Source organism: Emydura macquarii, unplaced genomic scaffold, assembly GCF_026122565.2.
Source record: "Emydura macquarii macquarii isolate MOO-44397 ecotype Brisbane River unplaced genomic scaffold, CSIRO-AGI_Emac_v2 contig_480, whole genome shotgun sequence".
Lineage (NCBI taxonomy): Eukaryota > Metazoa > Chordata > Testudines > Chelidae > Emydura > Emydura macquarii.
In genome coordinates, this window is record NW_027130617.1 from 6,096,578 (window position 1) to 6,121,140 (window position 24,563).

Consider the following 24,563-nt stretch of genomic DNA (forward strand, 5'->3'; position numbering starts at 1 on the left):
TATGTTTTTTCCAAAAGGAAATTCCAATGAAATTGACCTGATTTCGCAAAACATTTTTGATTTCGATGGAACTACACATTCCAGTGGAATAAGGTTCCATTAACGTTTCTCCAACCAGTTCTATTCTTTTGTCTGTTCCCTTTTCCCCTGTTAAAATATTCCTTTGTTTTATATTCCAAACAGACTAAAGAGTCCATGCAAGTGGGGAAGAACCTCCTGCTAAAGGTGATCTGGAGAGATTATTTTACTTTTCTCAGAGTTGAAATCAAAGACTTTGAGTGGGCACTCAAGTCGTTGTTTGCATTATTTTCCAAGAAGAACCCTTACACATTTCTGAACCCAGCCCTTGTTGCTGCCCTAGACACTGGTAGAAAGGATACACATAGAATCAATGCCATGTTAATGTAGGTGTTATGCACTGAAACTTCCTTATTTTGTTTTTAATAACAAAATGTCTGTACTTAACATTAGCATTGCAGTGGCCCATAATGACTCTGAACATACCTCATGCCAATGAATGCAGTGAAGAAAAAAGGTGAGTTTCACATTTTGCTAAATTAATTTTTGTAAACGTTTTTGTGAAAACCATTTCCAATGTGAAGATGAAAAAACAAGAGGCAGAAAGATGGAGTGATTTGTCCAAAACCATGGAGGGGGCAAGTGATAGAATTAGGATTAGCTGACTCACCGTCCCAGGTTTTAAAATCATACCTTTCTTGATTAAAAAAACTATTTTGTTCAATTTGCAAGTAGTACATATAAGGGGGCAGAAGGAAATGGAGCTATGACAATTTACACCTTCTGAGCATCTGGCTCAAGAGTGTGTGGTGTTTTTTTTTTTAAATCATATCCATGCTTATCCTAAATTTAAATACTACCTTTACTGCAGTGTGTGTTGCATACACATTCAAAAGAATATAAAGGACTACATAAATCTAAAAGATGTAGATTAATTTACCAATGCTTTCATTTATAGGCTTTTCTTAACATTAAAGAGATTAACTCTGTTGGTTCATTTAATCTTTCAAATGTCTAATAATTAACATATCCTAAGCATGATTGTTGCTTAATGGATTCTTTGTGGTTGCAAAGCAAGACATTCCTCTTTGATTGTTAAAATGCAGCAGTGAGTATAGGGCAATAAGGACAGTATTTAAAAGATTTTCTATTTTTAATCTGAAGGGAAAGCATTAGTTGCTGAACTGTAATATGTGGAGAAGCAAGCACTCCTGCTTCTTTTCAAGTAAATGTGGATATCTTGTAAAAAGAATGTCAGTGTAATTATCCCCTGTGAAGTGCATAAATTATACAAAGGTTTAAAGTGCTTAGCACTGAAATCTAAATTGGATTATTTGCATCCTAGGAGAGCTCCAAATATGACTGATCAAGTCTTTGATAGGGTACTATTATAAAACCATTAATTCATTTATAATCCAGCAATTATACTGCCTTAGAAATCCTGCCTTTACATATATACGTGACAGACTGCATTTGAGGAGGCTTTTCTGTTTTGTTTCAAGCTTTTGAAACAACAACATATGACAGTGACTAGAATTAAATTGTGTCATAATGGTCATAATTCTTGCTTTGGATTTTAGAGCAACTTAAATCTTGGCTCCAGTATGGCTGCTTGGTGCCAGTCTTCCAGAGCAAAGCAGCTCAAAAGCCAGCCACCTCAGGATTCTCCAGACGTAGAGGACTACCTTGGTAATGTAGAAGTGGCATAGCTGATTCTTTGCCACCTTCTCTGGGCCTCCCAGTGTTGGTGAACAGCAGAGCTGCTATTAGAATGTCGTCACTGTAACTAAGCCTAATTTATGGAAACTCTGCGAGTCTGACTTGCATTCAGGACCAAACTGACCCCACTATCAGGAAACACATAGTCACCATTGCCTCTTCTTATTCTCATGTTTTGAACTGACCCGAAGAATTTAGTTTTGATTACTTTTAGTTTAAACTGGATAGAGGTGCTCCCCGCCACATGCTCCTTGCCCCTAAGGTGCACGTTAGTATCTTCTGAGATGTGTCAAAATTAAAATGTCATCAATTCTCTCTCCCTTTCGTTGTCCTAGGTTTTTCTATAGCAGCTGCCACTGTAGAAAATAAGTGCTTAACAATTCACCAGGAAGCTGTCCATTAAAGGAAAAGAAGGAATGTATACTAATCTCCTGTGTAGTACAAATAAAAAAAGAAATCCAAGTGAAGACCTATGTAATGTCTGTTTTAGAGCAACATGTTTTGATGAGAGAAGATGTTAGCTGTATGTACACTTCCCTTGAAGCTACTCCACTTCTTGATAAGCATTTTCTGAGTCTTTCATCTCCCCCTGCTAGCACTGAAAATCAAAAGCCTGGAATGGTGTTTAAGGGTTAGGTGCTCCTGATATCAACTTCAAAACTAGATTTCAATTCATAGAACTGCTTTATGATGTTTCCTGCTGCCACCACCAGGCCACTCCTAATATTAGAAATATAAGCTTCTTAAGAGCTATTTCTCTTGGTTAAAAAATTAATCCTGTCCAATTTCTGCGCATGACATATTTCTGAGAGGAAAGGCGTTCTAAGGAGAGGTAGATAGTTTTAACCAGACACATACAGCTATTTCTTAGCTTCAGTGTGCATTCTTCAGTTCTAACTTCAGGGCTCTAATTCCAATTAAAATGCACATAGTGAAGGAAGCACAGCCAAGGATCTGAATGAACATAAGAGAAATGAGAGTACTGCACCTGAGCTGCAGCTTTAACAATCAAGTACCAGGCACCCACTCTAGCGTAGGAAGAGTCTTTTGGTGCAGATTCTTGTGTGTGCTGCTGGAGATCTAGGTTCACTTCCTGCTTCTGCTAGAGTTTCTTGCGTGACCTTGGGTAAGTCACTTCAGATTAGATCTACAAAGGGATTTAGGTGCTTAAAGGCCTCTTTAAGTGCCCAAATCCAACATTTAGGTACTAGCAAGATCCTCAAAAATCCTTGTTTAGTTGCCGCCTAACGCTTTGGATGCCCCAAGTCCTTAGCTACCTACGTTTCTATTGGTGCAGAAGGTGTTCCACTTTATATAAATAATTAAGGGTGCCAGAGATTGACTTTATAGCCCAGTGGGCAGGGTACTCACTGGGGATGTACGAGACCCCAAGTTCACGTCCTTGCTCCCAATCAGGCAGAGCAGGGATTTAAAAACAGGTCGCCTACCTTGCAGGCGAGTACCCTGACCACTAGGCTATTGGTTAAAATGGAGTAGAGGGGTCCCTCTTGTGGTTTTTCTTGAGAAAGGGCTGACCTGGCTTAGACACCTAACTCCAAAACAGGGTTCACGGCTGAGAATCCTGAACAGAATGAGGGTGTCTCCCTCCACCTGGAGTTAAGCACATAGGTATTTTGGGGGGATGAGGTGTAGGCCTCACCCCTCTACTCAGCCTTTCCTATTGGCTAGTTTGGGCAGCGCCCCCCTCAATGTGATGGCTTCCTTGAATCGCATGCTTAGGCACCTAACTTGTGCCATGTATTTTACAGGGAACATGGCCACTTACTCGAGGCTGAAGATTCTATCGCATGGCGTTAGGCATTGTAATGGTGGAGGCCCTGCATGGATCTAGCCTTTCATCTTTCAGTGCCTCAGTTCCCCACATGTAAAACGGAGAACTTCCACGCCATCCCCCATCCTTTGCCTTGTGTATTTAGAGTAAGTTCTTTGGAGCAGTGTCTTGTCTCTTGCTATGTATATGTGCAGTGCCTAAAAACATGGTATACATCACTAGTGCCTAAATTCAATCAGCTCACTATCGGTTGTGTTTTATGTTGCCTCTGCAGTGAGATTTTCAGTATTTTTTTGTATATAAGATACACACCATTTTAAGTTAAGTACTGCATATTTTCACCAAGATAAGTGATGTATCCATTAATTACAGTGATGAGTCTGGTTTTAGTGCTCAAATTCTAAATGATGAGTGATAGTAAAAAAAAAAAAAAACCCCTAAAATAGAAAAAAAATTGGGCATCAGATATGCATTAAGAGAATTTATGCATTTTACTTCAGATCCAATCAGATTATTAGACAAATACTTTAAGCAGAGAGACATGGGCTCAAAATAAACAGAGGAAAAAACAGGATATGGTATTAGGTGTATATAGTATACAAGATTTGTCTTGCATATCCCCAAGTTTCACCTCACTTAAACTACTTGCTTACAAAATCAGACATAAAAATACAAAAAAAAAGTGTCACAGCACACTATTGCTAAAGAATTGCTCACTTACTCATTTTTATCATATAATTATAAAAAATCAATTGGAATAGAAATATTGACTTACATTTCAGTGTATGGTATATAAAGCAGCATAAACAAGTCATTGTCTGTATGAAATTTTAGTCTGTACTAACTTTGCTAGCGCTTTTTATGTAGCCTGTTGTAAAACGAGGCAACTATCTAGATGAGCTGATGCGCCTTCTGGAAGATCTCTGTAGATGCCCAGTATGGCAAACAGCCGGCTTCACCCTAGTGGGTCTCACGCTTCTACCCCTTGTAGTGGGCCAGGGAGTCACTGGTTACCCCGTCTCCCCAGGCTGAACAAGTCTTTTGTCCTTTCCCCTCAGTGTGCTCCTGGGGCCAGGGGAGGTACCTTACTGTGGCTCCCTCCTGCCAGCTGGGGCCAAGGGTTGTCTCCTTCTCTGCCCCTCGGGCTGCAGAGAAACACCGTCGCCTAGCTTGGGGGAAGTTTCTCCTCCAGCTGCCACAAACCTTCTGGCAGCTTCCGTCTCCTGTGCTTCCCCCCCTCCCTTTAGGGAAGGCAGGATTTAAGTACACCTGGACTAGCCCTTCATTGGGTCCAGGTGTGTCTAGTTGCCCTGCAATCATCTCTCCCCTGCTTGCAGGAAAAAGGGTTTTTGGCATTCTAGGGCTCACACTCTGGCCCTGGTATGCCCTTTTGAGGCCCTCTGGCCTGACTTTATCACACCAGGTGTATGTGTACCACTGGTTTAGAACCATTAGTGTACAGACACTGCATTTCCAGCTAGCCTGGGTATCAACAGTGTAGATGGTGTGGCACAGTTTAGATGAGTACAGTGCCCTACACACCTGAACCCTAGGGTATATCCCCTATATGGCACTCCATGTACCTGAGCCATGCCTCCCATGTCTACACTGCCTTTTTTAGCAGTGTTGTGTCCCGCTGCCTCCAGGCTGCCAAAGCCTTTCCTGGCCACAGGGAAAGACTCCGGCAGGACAGAAAGGCTCTGGCAGGCGGGAGTCAGCAAGGAAAGGCTCCAGTAGTTCTCCACTGCTGGAGATTTTCCCGGCTGCCAGAGCCTTTCAATGTTATACCCTGCATTGAAAGTGAATGCAGCCTATCTTTCACTGTGGCATGTAGCTACACACACCCTACACGCCGCTGCAATTGTAAGCAAAGTCATAAACGAAGACACGTTGGCACTGGAGAGAGCACTTTGGAGGAGAGGACTGGTAGAGTGACCCCATCTGATGGGATTAATGCAAGGAAGATGATGACTTTAAGCACAGAGTGTTTACAGTTCTTCCTGGATAACTGAAAAGGCGTTCTTACTAGATGTTGTTTGCAAAAACTTATCTCACAACCACTGAATCTACCACACTAACAAAAACTGCTGGTGAGATCATAAGCAAAGAACATCCAATGAATGTACACTGAAATTGCTTTATTTTTCCATATCAATTTCAGAAACAGAATAATTTAGAGACACACAATAGTTCATTTCTGTTCTTCTATTTCATAACATAGATATGTAAAGGATCCCATATGATAAACCTATATGCTGTTAGAGGAATGGCTGTGTCATTTAAGTAACTTTTAAAAGTTGAAATGGTAGTCATCAACTCTGGTGCATTCATATTGTTAAAGCTACTCAACTGTGTTTCAGCTCTCCCCAAACACTTGCATTTTATTCCATTTGATTTCTTGTCTGTACTCCTTTTGCAGGACAGGAAATGTTCTCAGCATATCAAGGAATAACTACATCATCCCTGAATTTAAATCAAACCAATTATTTATGATAAAGTAACCCCTGTTCCCCACTGTGTAGTATATGTCAATTGAAATGTAGTGCGATACATCAGAGGTATGTTTTTTCTTTAAAGAAAAACTACATATTTGTGTTTATCATCCCCATTCCTTGGCACTCAATAAGGTAGGTATCTTTAGTGGAATCTTCATCTTCTGATTTTGTGACAGTAAATTTGGCCTGCAACCATGAGGATAAAGTATTAGAAAACTTATAAATGTACTTAGAACAGTCCCTGAATATTAGATGTCTAATAATATTATATTTAGTCAAACAGATGTCTATAATATAACTAATTCCACTGAAAATATTTTTAATTAAGTTTGTGAAGGCATCTAACCAATGCCAAGGACTGAACTTTAAACACACTGTTCTTTACTCATTTACTCATGACTTTTAAGGGTGTTTGCCAGTCAGTACGAACTGTGGTGTTCCAAACACCTGTATCACAAGACCAAACTCATTTCAGATACACCACAAAAAAGCAATCAGAGGGTGACACTACAAAAGTGTATATATATTAAGGGCTTGTGTACACAGAGACTTGGTGCGTGGCAAGTTGGGGTATTAATGTACAGCGCCTGCTGCTAGCAGGGTCCACCCAGTGATTTAAGGCAGGTCCACACTTAAATGGTGCAGTGGTGCAGCTGTGCTGCTGTAGCACTTCAGTGTAGATGCTACCTGCGCTGATGGGAGGGCTTCTCCCATCAGTGTACATATTCCACCTCTGTGAGAGGCAGTAGTTACGTTGACCAGAGAAGCCCTTCTGTCGACATAGCACTGTCCACACAGGGCATTAGGTTGGTATAACTATGTTGCTCAGGGATGTGGATTTTTCACATCCCTGTGCAACATAGTTGTATCAATGTATGTCTACCATATAGACCCGGCCTTAGTGTGCAGCAAGCTAGCTGTAAATTCATGTTGTGGCTTGCTGCACACTAAGTCTATGTGTAGAAAAGACCTAAGCCACAGGATGAAGGCCATTGATAGTACTCTTCTCCAGTCTTTGGACTCACCTTTGTTAGCTGCTCTGCAAAATGTATAGCAGTTTGAGTATGAAGAGTTATTGGTCCGCTTTTCACTTTAGATACCCCATTGGCTAATGCCATGAAAATGATCAGCTTAAGAGGAAAAGAAATATAATTAGTTTTTAAATCATTACTGCAACTCCACACCACAACTCCATGAAAGAGTCAGAGCAGCACATACGTGGACTGAAAAGAGGCAGGTCTGCTTCTTCTACGCATATTATAGAGCAGCATCAGCCATTCCATACTTAAGACTGCAACTGTGTTACCATTATAAACTTGACAGTGCCGTCCTCCCCGCCCCTGTGGCCCCAAAATCTGACTTTACATCTGGGACTGAGCAGAATCTTAGGAATGCAGTTCCTGAATGACATTGGGAATGAGGTTTCTAAGAGGTAATCACTAGATACGTAGTAGGTTGACGTGAATTAGGAACATCGCTCTGTCACGCTGATTGTCACACTGCATTTAGTGCACCAGCAGCTCTACAGGCCAGGGTGCAACAGGAGAAAGCTGAGGGGGTTCTTCATTCCCCAGATCTCCTGATGGAGCCAGGTGAGCAAGATGGAGAAAAATGCCCCCTTAGTTTGTTCTCCTCTGCTCTCACCAAATCCCCTCCTGAGGCACATGGGAAGGGAACCCTGCTCTTACACACCTTAATTTGTTGTGTGGAGGGGATCTAGATGGAAGAGGAAGGAAATTCCCACCCCTTTTCTCTGGATTTACTGAGGTCTGCAGGAAGAGAACATCGAGTGAGCCATAGGAAGCTAGTTGACACCCCTCTTATGAGCCTCAGGAGGCTTGTCAGGTGTCATTTGTGTTTTCCAAGGGCCTTAAGTGGCTTGTTTAAACTTCTAACAAGTCCGTTTTGGCTTATCCAGGCTGGGTTAATAGCTCCAGTCATGCTGCGAGGTCTCCCTGGAGCCTTCTAAGGCTACATCTACACTACTGCCTATGTCAGCAAAATGTATGTTGTTCAAGGGTGTGACTATTCCACCCCTGAGTGACATCAGTTACACTGACATAAGCGCCAGTGTGCATAGCGCTATGTCAGCAGAAGAGCTTCACCTGCCAACATAGCCTATGCCGCTCATGGTAGTGTTTTTTTTATGCTGATGGGACAGCTCTCTCCCGTCAGCATAGAGCATCTTCACCACACATGCTGTTGGTGTAGACATGACTTAAGATTTATAGGGTGGGGACCAGAAAAGGCTCCTTACTAGCTCCTCCCCTACGACTTCAGGGGAGACTCCTGAATGTCTCCTAAAGTTATGGCTGTGGTGGCTATTGGAATATAACTCTGTGACTTGCTGTGGAAATACAATCTTAACTCTGAAATTCCTGGGGTTCTTTTTGATCTTTAGATTCTTTATAGGTAATACATAGTCAAATTCACTTGTTACCTTAACTTCATCTTGAAGTCAGGGTGTGGGATTTTTACCTGGTCTTGCAGATAGTCATCCACTGCTCCCCCATGTCTAAGATTTCCAAGCAGCATCTCTGCAGCTTCAATTCCAACCCTGTCAGAATTCTTACCTAGGGAGAGAATTCAGGAGGATTAAGCGGCTCCAAAACATTGTTATTCCTGAACTGTAGAATGTGAAAAAACAGGAAACAGAAGACAGTTAATTGCAACTTAACTGCCATGCTCTTGCCTGAAATGTTCACCAGACACCCTCTGAGTACTATGGTCTATCATCCTGCTAGTGCATTTGAATAAGTATGGCACATACTTCCTAAGCACTGGGAACAGTCTAGGCCCACTTATGCTTTAAGAAACAGCTTTAGCCACACAAGATACCAATTTTAATCCAATTCACTCCTATGCCTTTAACATATATATTCTCTGCTACATATAGTACAGGACAAATCCTACATCAGAGGAACTGGGGTGGAATATGTACATTTTAAAAATCCAGAAGTCTTCCCAAATCAGCAATCTCTAGCAATCCACTAAAATAAGTGGATAAATTCACAACCCTGTTGATTGGTTTGCCAGGCTGCATAAAAAACATTGATGTAAAGACTTAATGTATTTTTAATGAAAGTTTAAGATTCTATAAAGAAAAACTAAAATCTGTGGATTTCTGTTGCCCCTGGTTATTAAACAGTATGGATGTACTACCCAGTAGGAAACTAAACGCACAAAACATGGATATGCTTTACACAACTCTCACCTCTTTTACCAAGTGATGATCCAGCAAACAGACAACCTGTTGAAGTCTCTGCAACAATACTAAACAGAAAAATTAAGTATATTACCAGTTATCAATTAGGTCTTTATCTGAAACCATAACACACTGGGTTATGATAAAAAGATAAGAATGGTTGGTTTGATCAGTACTTGAGTCCCAAACCAACTCCTGGTAAAGTCAATGGAAACATACACTTTGACTTCAAAGGCTGATTTCACTCTAACTGGATGGGAAACGTCTGAGAAAAACCACACAGGGGATGGAGAAGGTTCATTGCTAACTCAGCAGATGATACTCCTCTGAGTGAGTACCAACTGATGGCCCTGACGTAATGCTACAGCATAGTTTCTCAACCTGTGATACATGTACCCCTGGGGGTACGTGAGACACAGGCAGGGGGTACCCAGGGAAAAACAGAGTGAAGGGGAGGCAGGTGGCAGCTGCCGACTTCTGGGGAAGCCGGGCGGCAGCAGCCCACTTCCCACCTGGCCCCACCTCCCAGATGGGAGGCGTGTGGCAGTCCCTGGCTTCTGGGGAAGCTGGGCTGTAGCCGCCCGCTTTCCGCTCTGTCACAGCTCCCAGCTGGAAAGTGAGCGGCAGCCCCCAGCTTCTGGGGAAAGTGGGTGGCAGCCCCCAGCTTCCCTCCTGGTCACAGCTCCCAGCTTTGAGATGGGCGGCAGCCACTAGCTTCTGGGGGAGGCGGGCAGCAGCCCCCCGCTTCCCGCCGCTCTCAGCTTGGAGCCTGGTGGCAGCCCTCCTGCATCTCGCGAGCTGGCCTCGCAGCTGGGTGGCAGTCACCCGTGCCCTGGCTCCGAGCCAAGGGACAGCCTCCAGCGACCCAGCTTGAAGACGGGCAGCAGCCGCCTGCCCACATCCCTGGGTCCCAGCCAGGGCAGAAGCCTCCTCTGCCCCAGCTCGGATTGGGTGGCAGTCGCCCACCTCTCGGGCTGGCAGCCAAGTGGCAGCCCCCTCCCTGGCTCAAAGCCCAGTGCCCAAAAAACTTGTCAATTTCATTGCTCTAGCTGAGCAGTGAAATTGACAACTATGACAGACCCAGATTTCATCTTTTCCTATCTCTCTCTCTGTACCCTCCTTCCCTGTCTCTCCCTTACCCCTACCTCCTCTCAAATCTCTGGCATAAAATTTGGCACTGCGCTTTATATTCCCCAGCACTGGCATCCTGCTCAAAGCCTCCTAGCTTTGGCCAACATCACCTCTAGCCCAGGTATATACTTGAGTTGTGCACCCCTGGTGTAAAGGTGGTAACCCTACCCACACTAGATCTGACATCTGTCATATCGGGGCCTTATATACTCTGCCCTTCTTCCAACATATGGCTCGCATTAGTCTGTAAGTATAAAATCCCATGGAAAATTGAGTGTTGGGGTACTTATTAACATTTTCAGAAGTTAGGGGGTACTTGCTACTTAAAACGTTGAGAAACACTGTGCTAGAGGATACCAGGCTGGTGGAGGTGTCGTCATGTCAGAAAAGCACAGTGACATGCATAGAAAATACACAAATTCAGCGTTGAAGGTGATAGACTTTAAAAAGCTAGAGAATCCAGATCCTCATAGAAAAAGAAATACTTACCCACATTATACATACTGTCTACATTTAGTGACCTAACTAGTAACTGTGTTGTTTTAAATACATATGTTTAATGTGACTTTAATATAGTTTTTTGAATTTCAATTTCTTTAAAAAAAAAAAAAAAAAAAAAGTGACCTGAAAAGGAGAGAACATTTGTTCCCTTTTTTGCTTCTTTGTGACATGAAACAGGCCTGCATTTATTCCAAACCAACAAAAAAATTTCTCCTGCTTTTAAACGAGAGACACCAGAGCCTTTTTTTTGGCCGGGGGAGGGGGAACTCCAGAACAACTCTTTTTTTGTTGGAGAACTCCAGGAATGGCTGGAGAACTACTGAAATTAGAACATCACAAAACTAAAAATCCCTTTCTCTGCCAACTGCTCAGGTTTCTGTCAGATGCTTAAAAACAAAGCTTTAGTTTGTTTTCGTTAACATGTATGTAATTCAAACTCCTGACAAACTCTTAGCAGAAAAGCTCTCCTTGCTAAAGATTCAAACACTCCAACTTTTCCTGCCAAAGATGAAATAAAAATATTTATAAATTTCTTGGCTTATTACAAAGGGTTTTAACTACTATTCTTAATTTTTTAAAACAGGAAAGAGATAGTGGTTTTTTTTGGTTTTTTTTTACTACCCCTCTCAGTCAAAGAAGGATCATCACCATATTCTCAACTACTAACACAGTAAGATAAGTAAATAGGAGGTTTGTGTCTTGTCTCACATGATTCCACTTCCAGTTCCAAAGGCTTGATTATCAGCTTCTCGAACAGTCTGAATATTAACGTAAAGATCCCTGATTTCTTTTCTGATGCATCTCACTGCTGCTGATGCCATGTCTTTTGCTAGCTAACATGGTAAAACAAAAAGGAACCAGGTACAGTAGTTAAAATCAAAATTTTATATAACATTTTTCCTATATACATAGCCGTATGCATGCATACTTCAATAATGTTCTTCTAAGCTATAACGAGACTGGCTTTTAAAATTAGTATATTTTATGTATTAGTGGAAACTACTTCAAACTGTAAGCTGACATCTAACCTCTCCTACTTCCCCTCAGTGTGCAATTTTTGCACAAAGTTTAGATAATATTCAGTCCTGGACCAATGACAGATTTTAAAGCTGTACACCAGAGCTTCAATACCAATACAAATTCACAATTTTCCCCTTATTCTACAGGGTACGGATTTTATTTCTAGCCCTGATAAATCTTGCAATATCAGATCTTAAAAATCACAAAATTTTATGTAGTGGACTGCTAAAATAGGTCACAGTTCACAAATGCTTTGGGACAGAAACTGTATCTACCTCAGTGTTTGGAAAGCTCATAGAACATTTTCATAGGTTACAGATTTTAAGGCCATTAGGTTAATTTAGCCTGACCTTCTGTATAATACAGGCCAAGCCATTACTTCTGGTTGACCTAAAGTCTATCTTTTAGAAAGGCATCCAGTCTTGAGTCTCTGCCATGGGCTTCTGAATGATTACAACAGGGTCTCCTCCCATTTTGGGTGCTACCATAATCTATATACTAATATTATATTTTAGTATCCTCTAAGTTTGTATTGGTTATAATTTCCTCTCCTTGGAAGATCTGTACAGTTGGATTCATTTACTATCATTGTCACGGTTTGCAGGTGGAAAACTATAGAAAAAAGTACCAATAAATTTATAGAACTATGTATAGAGATTGTATAATATACAAATAATTGTACAATATTTATTCACATAACATTAGACTCTTACTTCTAGGAATATTATAGGCACTCACCTTAATGGGCAAGGCTCCAGCAACAAATGCTCTTCCATGTATCTTTGTTACAGTGCCACGTTCAGTTAAATTTACTGGGCTTAACTGTTTGACTGGAGATATTCGGACTATCACTTCACCACCACCCTGGGGATAGTAGCCCCTATTAATAATGGTAATCAGATATGTTTAAATGCAAAGAAAAGGGATCCATGACATTACAAATTAAGTTATTCCTATAAGCAAGAAAACTAAAAATGGATTTAGCATATTTGTTTGCTAATAAGTGTCTTACCCTTAGCATGCTCTTTTAGACAGGCCAAGGAGGTTAGAAACTTCAGTGATGCGTGCCATAGAAATGTGTACAAAAAGTAAATGTTGCATTATCCTCCACATGCATAGAATGAATTAATAACATAATCATATTAACATGGTAGATTGATTCTTTTTAATCAACGTGATTTAAATAACTGATTTTAATCATGGTTTAAATCAACAAGCAGGAAACTTTGATTTAAATCATCAGTTTTAACTATGTTTTACATGTGTATTTTTTAGTTATTTTCCTAATGATTCTAATTAGTTGGTGACTGTTAAAACATGTTGATTTGCAACTAAATATGGCCTTTATATTTAATTAGGTGCATCTTTTTTCTAACCAGGAGGATACGATATATTTATATCTATTTAAGCGTTATGCAACTTAATTTACATTTATTCAAGTTCTTAATTATGTTAGAAAATGATGAATGATGCATTTCTTATTTACCAGATGAGGATTAATTTTTTTACTTGTGATTATTTTGTGTCAAGCTCTATTTGGAGGAAAATTCAAATTCAATTCAAAGTGCACAAACAGCTTTATTTTTATTAAATAAAACTACCTTAAACATGGTGGATACATAAACTTTTCAATAAACATTTTTCTTATCAAAACGTGCTTTGCATTTAAAAATAACTGATTTTATGAAACAAAAGAAGCATCATCTATTTTTAATGAGTTCAACTGATTGTTTCTGGTCACCATCTCCTGCAAGATTTTAGAATGAGTAGATCTCATTCTCTTACGGTTAGTTTTTATTCACTGACTGGCCTTGTCTACATTACACAATTTTGTCAACAAATCAGCTTTAGTCGACAAAACAGTGGAGGTGTATACACTGAAATGCTCCTCTCACCAATATAACGCCCCTGCTATGCCGACAAAATAAAACCACCTTGACGAGCGGCATAGAGCTTTTTGTAACATAGTTAGAGGGATGGTTTATGTTGCCCTAACTGGCCTCCAGAAGGTATCCCACAATGCCCATCGTGATCGCTCTGGTCAGCAGTTTGAACTCTGCTGCCCTGAAGGTACACGGGTATGTGCCCCTCCCCTTTTTAAAGGCCCAGGAATTTTTTTAATTCCTCTTCCTATTTGCTTGGCATGCAGAGTTTACACAGCATTTTCCCAGCTGACTATGCCAGCTTTACGCACCACTCTCCCTTGTGGAGCACACTGGAGCTGTTTGATCGGCTGAGTATATGGGGAGTGCAGGCTGTGCAGTCACAGCTTCACACAAGTCACAGGAATTTCGATACTTATGGCTGATTGCAGGTGGCATGCACAAGACGGGGCAAGAGAGGGACACTCAGCAGTGTCATGCTAAAATCAAGGAGCTGAGGCAGGCATACCAGAATGCAAGGGAGGCCAACCGTCGCTATGGGGCAATGCTGAAGACATGCTGCTTCTATAAGGAGCTGCTTGCCATCCTCAGTGGAGACCCCACCTCTACCACCAAGAGCCCCATGGATACTTTGGGGAGCTGGAGGCAGCAGCCAGAGGACTCAACTCAGACAAGGAAGTGGTGGATGAGGAAGTGGACCTGGAGAATGATGTGGAGCACACAGCAGGGTCGTCCAGTGGCATCGAGTGAGGACAACATTTCCACTCCGGAGGGGTCTAGCCAGTTCCCACACTCCAGTTCTGGCGCACAGCATATAGGAGAGGGGAGCTCCAGTATGTGCTCATTCTGCTTTGATGCTGTACAGTGAGAGGAGATTGAGCTCTCATGTACTTTGTTATTTAGTACAAGATGGCTAAGGGACAGAAATTAAGAACAGAGCCTGTCCATCTATGCCATGGGGCCACAGTGGAAAAGTTTGTTAATACACGGGGAAGTCCCTGGAATCCTCCATAGAGACCTCTAGGAAACTTTCCTGTTTCTGTATTCTGCAATCCTCTGCTGAAGGTTTCTTAGCAGAGCTGCCTTGTTTCTCCCCCCGATGCAGGAAAATTTGCTGCATCACCCAGCAATTATTTGTGCAGGGACCAGAGTGGCACACAGGCGAGTGGCATACAAAGCCAATCTGAAGCCACACGCATGCAGGAGATGCACACTTACATTCTGGGTTACCCTTAGGAATGAGATATCAGGTTAGACTACGCTAGCCGGTAGAAAAGGGTACCAATATTCAGAATAGGCTCCCTACCTGCTTATAGTAACCCCCTTCACAAACCAGCCTTTGTCCCTTCTTGCCCATTTTCCCTTGCCCACCCCTCCACACCTACTATATTTGGGACTCACACTGACCTGTGTACTAGCCAAGGAACAGTGAAAAACAGGTGTGTGTAACTTTTGTGGATCATGGCTGTGAGCGCACTCATAAAACTGTTTCTGTTCATTGTTTTACTTTGCCTTTTGCAGATGTGCCTTTGAGGACCCATTCCTTCACACCGGCAGAGCATCTCCATCAGATAAGGCAAAGGCCCAGGAGGAATAAGGAGGATATGTTTCGCAAATTGCTGCAGTCAACAGATGCAGCACATAGTGAAACAAGAGCATGAAGGGAGACAATCAGCAAGAGACTCAGGTTGGACTGACAGGAAAAGACAGGGGCATGAGCGGATGATAAAGCTTCTGGAGGACCAGACAGAGTTGTTGAAGTCCCTCATTAACCTTCAATCTGAGCACATCTGTGCTAGGCTGCCCCTCCAGTCACTACAGAACTCTGGTCCATGTCCTCCCTAAACTCCCCAACTGCATTCCTCACATTTTCCTGGTCCCTCACAGTACCCTGTGCACTCCACACCAAGAGACTGGTTTCCAATTACACCCAGCTATGAGAGCTCTAATTGTGAGACTGTTCTTCTTTGACATGTCCCCTGGGTGACCAAAAGTTTGTGTGTGATCATGTTATTAAATTTGAGCCTTTGAAATTAAATGAGTCTTTATTTGTGAAATGCATACATACATAGCTCAGTGCTAACATTGAAACACAGTGGCTATAGGTAGGAATATTTGGTCCTTGCCATTAACACTCAGGAAGCAAGAACTACAGGGGAAATTCAAGGCAGCAAGTAAACACTACCTGGTCCAGGGCATCACATAAAAACACATTACTGGGAATCATTGTGAAAATGCTCCTTCAAAGCCTCCCTGATTCCACTAGCCTCCTGATGTGCCTTTCTAATTGCCCTTGTATTTAGCTGCTCAAAATCAGCAGCCAACTGATCAGCCTCAGTGATCCATCCCTGGGGAAACTTTTCCTCCTTTGATTCACAAATATTATGGAGAATGCAGCAGGCCGCAATGACCATTGGAATATTTTCCTCACTGAGGCCTAACTGGTTAAAAAGACAGCACCAACGACCTTTTAATCAGCCAAAGGCACATTCAATGGTATTCGATACCCGCTGAACCTGCTGTTGAAGCGCTGCTTGCTGATCTCCATGTTCCTGGTGTAAGGCTTCATGAGCCACAGGAGCAACCGGTAGGCGGAGTCCTCAAGGATCACTATGGGCATATCCACATCCCCTATTGGAATCTTCATGTCTCGAAAGAAAGTCCCACGAGCTGCTTTCTATACAGTCCAGTGTTCCGAAAGATGCATGCATCATGCTCCTTCCCTGAGCCTCGCATTAATGTCAGTGAAACAGCCCCGTACATTGGTCAATGTACTCAGTCACAAGATGGTCAGGGGGCCAAAATTGGAATATACGTTCCATCTATTGACCTCCCCAGCCCCTCCAGTTAGGGAATCCCATTGCCTCAAAGCCATCATTTCCTCCACATTACCAAGAGTTACAGTCCTTCGTAGCATGAGCATTTAATGGCCTTGCACACTTGCATCACAGCAGCCCCCACGGTGGACTTTCCAACTCCAAATTGATTCACAACTGACCGGTACCCATCTGGAGTTGCCAGCTTCCACACAAAGATCTTCACTCGCTTTTCCACAGTGAGGCCAGCTCTCATTCTGGTGTCCTTGCACTGCAGTGTTGGCATGAGCTCTGCATACAGTTCCAGGAAGGTGGATTTCCACATCTGAAAGTTCTGCAGCCACTCTTGTCATCCATACATGCATCACAATATGATTCCACCAATCAGTGCTTGTTTTCCAAACCCAGTACAGATGGTCCACCATGGCAAGTTGTTGCATGAATGCCAGAAGCAATCCTGAATTATTAGTTTCTATGGCAGACAGCAGGGCAAGCATCACCGATTCACTCTTTGTCTCACAGCTCATGAAATCCTGCAGGACCAGCCATGTTGTGTTCATAAAGCTCATCACCACAATGATCAGCAGCTCAGGATCCATGCTGTCAGGCAGAGATGGTGGACACACAGTTTACAAGTGCTGTTGAAAAACAGCACAAAACGAAGTCGGAAGCCCATGGAATGATGAGACAGAAGGAACTGCATTCTGGGACGGTGAGCACATCTCCACAATGCACCACGATTTGTTCCCAGAGCCCCCAGCAGCAGAGGGTGACTAAGGGTGGCAAGCTGCACAGTGGGATAGCTACCCAGGATGCAATGCTCTGTTGATGCAAGAGCAATGACTCTGGAGGCAATCAGCCAACAAAAGGAAGGTGTGTGTGGATGTGTTCAACCAATGTTATTAAAGCAACTTATGATCATTGACATAACTTAAGTTGACCTAACTTTGTAGTGTAGACATGACCTGGAAGAGGAAAATAATCTTTCCTGCTTTTTCAGCTCCCACTTGATTTCTTAATTATGAATGATATAGTCATTAAACTGAACTAGCTGAATAAACTGAAGAAAACATTCTCTCTGTGCCTGCAGAAGAGGCATCACTGTTGTCAAATGTTAGTTTCGTACTTCAACAGACTCTGATTCCAAGTGCTTAGCTAGTGCCTTCCCCTAGTTCAGTGGTTTGCTTTGCTTTAAAACTTGGCAGCAACCATGCACTGCTTAATATTATTTTTTTGTATTTAATGTAAATGATCTTAATAGATTATAATAAATCTAGGCCTTAACATAGGTTGTCAATTTTAGATTTTTAATTTTAAATAGGTTAATTATTTTAAAATAAACCTGTATTTAATGTAAATAAAAATAATCCAATTTAATTTTTAAAAAATTAATTAAAACAAAATGTAATGATTTTTAATCATCAATTTTTATCCACTCTGCTTATTAGTGTAGTTCACATCTTTTTCCATATATTACTGTTTGTTGTTCTCATCTCTTGAGCCATGTCTAAAAAGAGGCCGTATGCTCTTTGGGTGGACACCGTATATCTTATGAAGCTAGCATGGTAAGCACTATGTAAGAAATTAGGATAATGCTTTGCATTTAGTAACATTTTCATTTAAGGTTCTCAAAGCAATTTACAAACATTCATTAAGCCACTCAACAACCATGAGTAGATACATCTTATCCTCTTTTCATAGGTGGGGAAAATGAAGATCATAAAGGCCTTTAACAGATCTGATACAACTTCCACTGAAGTCAAAAGAAAAACTCCCTTTGTCTTTAGTAGGCACTGACGTATTCTTAAAACGTGCTTGAAAGCACTCAAATGTAAAGGAATCACATTCTACTTAGAGAAACAGGCCCAGCACAAAGTATTTCAAAAGCCATGACAGTGTAACTTACCTCCTTTTTATGTCGCAGTCAAAGGTCAAATTGAACTTTTCAATTATTGGTTTAAAGACCTGAGGAGTAAGCATACTTTAAAAATACAGAACTATTTTGTGTTTAACATGTCCCACCCTAACACTGAACCCTCAAAGAGAAAAATATATATACCGGTCTACTGCGAAGATCTCAAAATACACTACAGAAAATATTCAGTGTCATACAGGATCTCCACATTTTATTCTGCAGATTATCTAGTAAGAAAGATTCTCTTATGGACCCACTCCCCTCCTTCCCTACTAATACTTAGCATTTGTAGAGCAAAGAGACTGTTTTAATTCAAATAAGCTTTAGCAACTAAAAATAAAGGAAGAGAAATAGACAAGTAGAGGCAGATTTCTTTGTGTTTCAAGGAATTATGTGCGGCATTAGATACCCTATAAACATATAGTATATCAATAGTACAGTAGTCCAATACCAAGCATACTATTCTTCCCTTGGATATTTTACAGTTTAAATAGAAAGCAGGTTATCCTATTTTATTTCATATTTGAAACAGAAGAAAAGAAAAAAAATTAGCTTTGATTACTCTACAATTACCACTGATGATATAAAGCAGCAATAGGAACATACAGAAGTATACAAGTTACTTGTGCACCTGCAAGATTTAGAAAGGCAAAGAAGCTGATCCTTACCATTACTGTGTAGTCTATCTGTGGAGCCATCTCAGCATTAGTCCCACCTCTTAAACGAAGTTCTGAAGGGGAAGCAGCGAACAGCACACAGGGCATTGCTACCTGCATCAGTAGGCACACACTCCTAAAATGGAATTGGAAAACACTCACAGGTAATTCAGACATAATGCACGTAAACCATTAAATATCAGACAGCAAGTGAAGTTTCAAGAGCATTTTACATATGATGTAAGTTGGAATATTTCATTCTGAAGATAATGATTAGTGAAATGACATTACACATTCCTCTTACATATATTATCCTACCAAAATACTAATCAGTACCTTTTTGTCATTGATGTGTCTTTACAAGCCTGAAAATAAAGATGTTTCCCTAAGATTTTTGTTATACCTTTGATCAGTCTAGTTTTGCATACACTCTCATTTGACATGGATATTAACCTAGGTTTCTTGTTTATGTCCCTTGTACATTTTCATTATTAATAGTATTGGCACAACTATAAGGCTAACCAGCAGAGGGAGAAAGGCATAAAAGGCGTGTGTAGCTATTTTAACAAAAAGTGTATGTAAATTTCTAAATATTTTTATTCTAAAATGATTAATCATTTAGATCCCAGTCAACATTCCCCACCAAATAATGCTGGGATGGAAGATGCTGGTTTTAAATTATTTCAATGTCCCTTTAACAGTGTAGTCCGAAAGGACACTCCCATCAATAAACCTTTGAAATATTCCATGGTTCTTAACAAAACTTCCCAAAATGAATTTTAATATTCCAACAATGATCAAAGAATTCTGTATTGATCCAAAATGCCTACTTACTCTACTTAAGTTTCAAAAAACATTTTGAACTGTGAAAATAATTAATTAAGTCACTGGTTTAAGGGGGCAGCTTTTATTTGTTAAGTCTACCTTTCAAATGTTTGTGGGCCATCCTGCTTTTGGGCTGCTTCCTTGTCAGCATGCAGCCACAAGCTCTTCTATTAGGTTGTCTTTCTATGCTTTTCATCGCTGTGTTTATCCAAAAGGAGATAACCTCAATAATATATTACCCTGCATCTCCACCTGCCTACAAAAAGCCCTGGTGTAATTTAAATGGCACCTCATGCCTCCTGGTCACTGCTCATGCTACTCTCACACAACTAGGTTCATTCCCTTTAATTAGTGCTCCACTATTCTGCACACAAATTCCAGGCAGAGTAGAGAAAGTAATAGCACCAATAAGGGCTAGATATAGAAATACATGATAGGAAGAGATACAGGGAAGGGAGAAATGATTGCCCCACATTTCAGAAATCTGGGTTCAATCATACAGTAGTATGAGTTATTTGGTATGCCCTAAATCAAAAGTGATTGTCTTATGTTTGATATTTTTGCAAGTGCTTATTAATAAAGATCCTGCCCATAGTAAGGTCAGATAACCAAAATGTAGATACATAAAAAAACAGGTTTCATGGATCAGAAATAGCTGTCTTAGACAGCATGGATTATGGGGATACCATCATTCCTCAGCATGAATTTCCTTGGGGTTTGTTTTTGGTTTTTTTCATTTTTGCCATAACCTTAAATCTACAGAAGAATAGTTAACACTAATTATTACATCAGTTAACAGTAGGTATTACAACACACATACCCTGCTGTTTTGGTATCTGCTATGTGGGTTCCACCTTTGATCTTCCCAGGAGTGAAGGTTATTTCTGTTGAACCGATTTCTCCACCCTCCAGCTGCCCATCACACAAATCTCGAATCATCTCTAGTCCAGACAGATGTTGAGGCCTTCAAGTCATAATACTACATTAAGACTTACATGCAGACTGCCTACTAAGCCACATTACAATACAAAAATATTACATATTTAGTAATAATACAACAATTGCAAACTTCAGCCCAAACCAAAACAGTAGAAATTCAAACTGATTCCCACAGAGTTTCATGGCTTCCCATAATCCTACAGGAACAGACAAGGAGCACAGCAGGGTTCTGAAATCAGGGGGGATCCTGTTTCTCATCCTCCACTGTAGGACAGGGTAGAGAGATGGGACTGAAGTGGGGTGCAGCAGGAATCCCCTGCCCTCCCTGCAAGACCTTGTTAAAACTTGGGCCAAGATGCAGTGGGAAAGGTGATGACCTCCATCCCAGTCCCCTACATTGAGCCAGAGAGGAGGACTGGCATACAATCAAGAGCAGTCAGTCAAGTCTTGACTCCAGCAGCATCTCAGAGTCGTACACAGCAGGGTGACCAGAGCTCTCCTGAAATTCCTGCCTGATAGCTCCTGCTGTGCATGCATTCACTCTCCTATTTGTGTTGGTCTTCCACAAAGGAAGAGGAGAGAAAAACACGGGGGGGAAATAAAACAGGAAAACGTAGTCAAAACTTTTTTTGACGTGTGCAAGGGTACTCAAAGGCAGGGCAGGTCAACTTCACCAAAATGATTTTAATTCATTTTGGTGAAGCTGACTATCTTCAACTTGACACTGTCAACTTAAATACATAAACAATGTCTGTATACAACTGCTAGGGGACCAGTTTCCCTTCACTGTGATTTAGATTAAAATGTTGTAATTAGTACCATTTGCTCTGTTGGCTTTTATATGTCATAGCCTCATAACTGTCACATTGTGATTAGAGTAGCATGACACAAATCAAAGACAGACAGTAGTTAATGAACGAAGCAGAAGAGGCCTGGAGACAAGAACCTCAGTTACTGAATAGAGTTAGATAGGTACACATTGTAACAAATATTTTTGAAGTTTCCACATTGGAAAGAAAGCATATGGCCTCTGACAATCTTTTAAAATCAAATATGGCCACTCTTAACATGACCGCTCTTTGTTGTTTCAGGATCTGCTTCTAAAATTATTGCCAAGTGTCCTACGCAAAACCCAAACAGGACTGGCACCAGCCAAATAAAGTCATTCAACATCAGCAATTTAAAGAGTCGAGGTAAAAGCATTCAGACCTTCACACCTTAGTAGGGGAGACTCACTAATCAGAGGTGTTGTTTATAGACATGTTTGTAGTCTACCTTGTTAGGGATGGAATATTTTGCTGCATTTTTCAGCAAGATATTTTACAGTTTTAATCATATTTGAAATCTCATATCATCATATTACATTCTTATAATAAAGTGTAACTGATGGGAAAGGGAATCAGGCAACAAGACCCAAGTGGAGTGTCATGGAGAAGAAGCCCTCCTGGGAGATGCAAATTCAAATACTCTTTTGCCACGATAAACTATGTGTGTGATGCCAAAAGTGTACGCCAGAGGCAGATACATTTACATGAATTACGTGAACAGGTTAGGGCTTCACAGAGTTTCTGGAGTTCAATCCTGTATCCTTTCCTGACACAACAGCCTTGTCTCTACCCGTCTTTCGTTAAAAATCTCTTGCTATTGCAGTAGCACTAGTTAACTCCAGTGAAGAGGAATACTAATATAAACTGGCAGGTGGCATTTTTATTATTGTGCCCTCAAAACCCTGATATAGGTAGGATTAGGCAAAGTGGTGATAAAAATGCCTGTGCCCCGACTTACACTAGCACCACCACCACTGCTACCTGTGCTGGAGTTGCATTAGTGTCACAGCAACACAAAGGGACTTTGAGCAAAGGGTCAATGTGGGCACAGCCAGTGCCAGGTGTGCTGGAGCAGGATGCTCTCCCTGCCACCCCTCTCACAGCTTTAGGACCGGTTTGTCCTCAGCATGTTTCAATGGGAAGTCTCACCGTTCCTGGGCATTGGGGGATGTTTACCTGAGGCCAGGCTGGCTCCTCCCAGCTCGGATCCTTCGCACCCGCAAGGGAAGCCCCAGCAGGCAGCTCAAGGCCGTGGCGACTCGCAAGATCTGGCCACCCTAAGTTCCGGAGGGGAGACAGGTGGTCAGCGGCATCGGAGCACAGGGCAGGGATGGCGGGGGCAGAGGTCTAGCCCCACCCCACATTTCCAAGGCCCCCCCATAAGCCGGGCTAACCGCCCTGCTCCTCCCCATCAGGGCCCCAGACCAAACCCCTTCCCCACCTCCCATCACCAGCCAGGAACGGATCCTCCCCGCACAGACTGAATCCTCCAGGCGCGGCCCGCTCCCTAGAGAGCCAGCCAAGACCAACCCCCCCGGCCGGCCGGCCATTCATGCATCCTCTACCCGCCTTCTTCGGGAGCCAGGCCGGGCCAGCCCAGTCCCGGGGCCTCCGGCAGCCCGAGCCGTCCACCCAGGAAGGCCGGGCCGATCCCGCGGGCCCGGTCCTTGTACTCACCCCCTCCATGACCCCGCCATCTATCTCCAGCCTGTCCCCGTCCATGAGCGACAGGGAGCCGCGGTGCCTCCCCAGGAAGGAGCGGCCGAGGCGATGGGGAGCTGGCTGGGCTTTGCAGAGAGCGAGGCCCCGGCGGAACAGCCTCCCTAGGCCCGGCACAAGGCGGGCAGGGGGAGGGAGCTGCTGGAGCCGGTAACACGTGGCTGGGGAGCGCAGAAGCCGGGCTCGCTCTGAGCTAGCGGCAGAGGCTGCAGCCGGCGCTGAAGGGCCACTGGCTGGTTGGCAGCTGCGGGGAGCTGGGCCCCCTCCCGACTGCGGCTTCGAGAGCGGGGGGGGGGCGGCTTAGCTGTGAGGAGGAGCAGCTCGCAGCAGCTGCCTACTGGGCGCCCCACCCCAGAGAGAGGATAGAGCCGACTACTCCCCCTCACTGCGGGGAAGGGGGCACGACCCGGAACCAGTGCCCCTCTCGGGAGAGAAGTTGGGGGAGTGAGGAGGAGTAAATAGATCTTGGCCCCGCTCCTGACAGGCGCTGAGCGCCACTGGCCCCCTCTGAAGTCAGTGAGAAGTGAGAGCACTTCCCTGGAGAGGGGCCTTTGTTTACATTTCTTCATCACCATATTTTGACTGTGCTGCCTTCTTGTCTAGTCCACCCTAGGGCAAGGCATATTCCTGGATGTGTGAAGCATGGAGAGCAGCGCAGCATGAGATCAGCCATGGCCAGAGGCCCGAAAAACTCATCATAAAGTAGCCTGGCTTCTCACAGCTGTTTGCTGGAAGTGGCTGGAAGCTGTCTTACGTTCCACCAGCATGTTTCTTTCTACCGCCGAAGAAATTTGCAGCAGAACTTTGATGGACTCTAAGGAGCTACTAGTAGGTGCTGGGACCACAAAGGAAGAACTTAATTTTTAAATGTACCCAGCATGCCACTTAGCACTAATGAGGGTAAGAGATGTTTACAGACAACAAACGAATTGCTTTCAATATACAAAAAAAGAATGCTCAGTCCCCCATTCTGCAAATGCTTAATTTTAGGCACCGCAGGTCCCAGTGACTTCAAGGGACATTACCTATTATGACAATAGGTAATCATTTCAAAGCTGGTGTGGATTGGTAACATCCAAATATTATTATGAATCTGTTTTGA

The 24,563-nt window shown here is 42.5% G+C and overlaps 1 protein-coding gene across 1 annotated transcript; it reads right to left on the reverse strand.

The window, feature by feature from the left end:
* Positions 1 to 5,652: 5,652 nt before the first annotated feature.
* On the reverse strand, positions 5,653 to 23,985 carry RTCA (RNA 3'-terminal phosphate cyclase). Its single transcript, XM_067538375.1, has 11 exons — positions 23,420 to 23,985; positions 22,919 to 23,019; positions 20,797 to 20,940; positions 19,164 to 19,287; positions 18,487 to 18,545; positions 12,620 to 12,761; positions 11,570 to 11,694; positions 9,239 to 9,297; positions 8,503 to 8,597; positions 7,050 to 7,154; positions 5,653 to 6,210 (listed from the first exon to the last, which is right to left on the reverse strand). Exons 1-11 carry the CDS (start codon positions 23,462 to 23,464, stop codon positions 6,112 to 6,114), a joined length of 1,098 nt encoding a protein of 365 aa, XP_067394476.1. The 5' UTR covers positions 23,465 to 23,985; the 3' UTR covers positions 5,653 to 6,111.
* Positions 23,986 to 24,563: the final 578 nt, after the last annotated feature.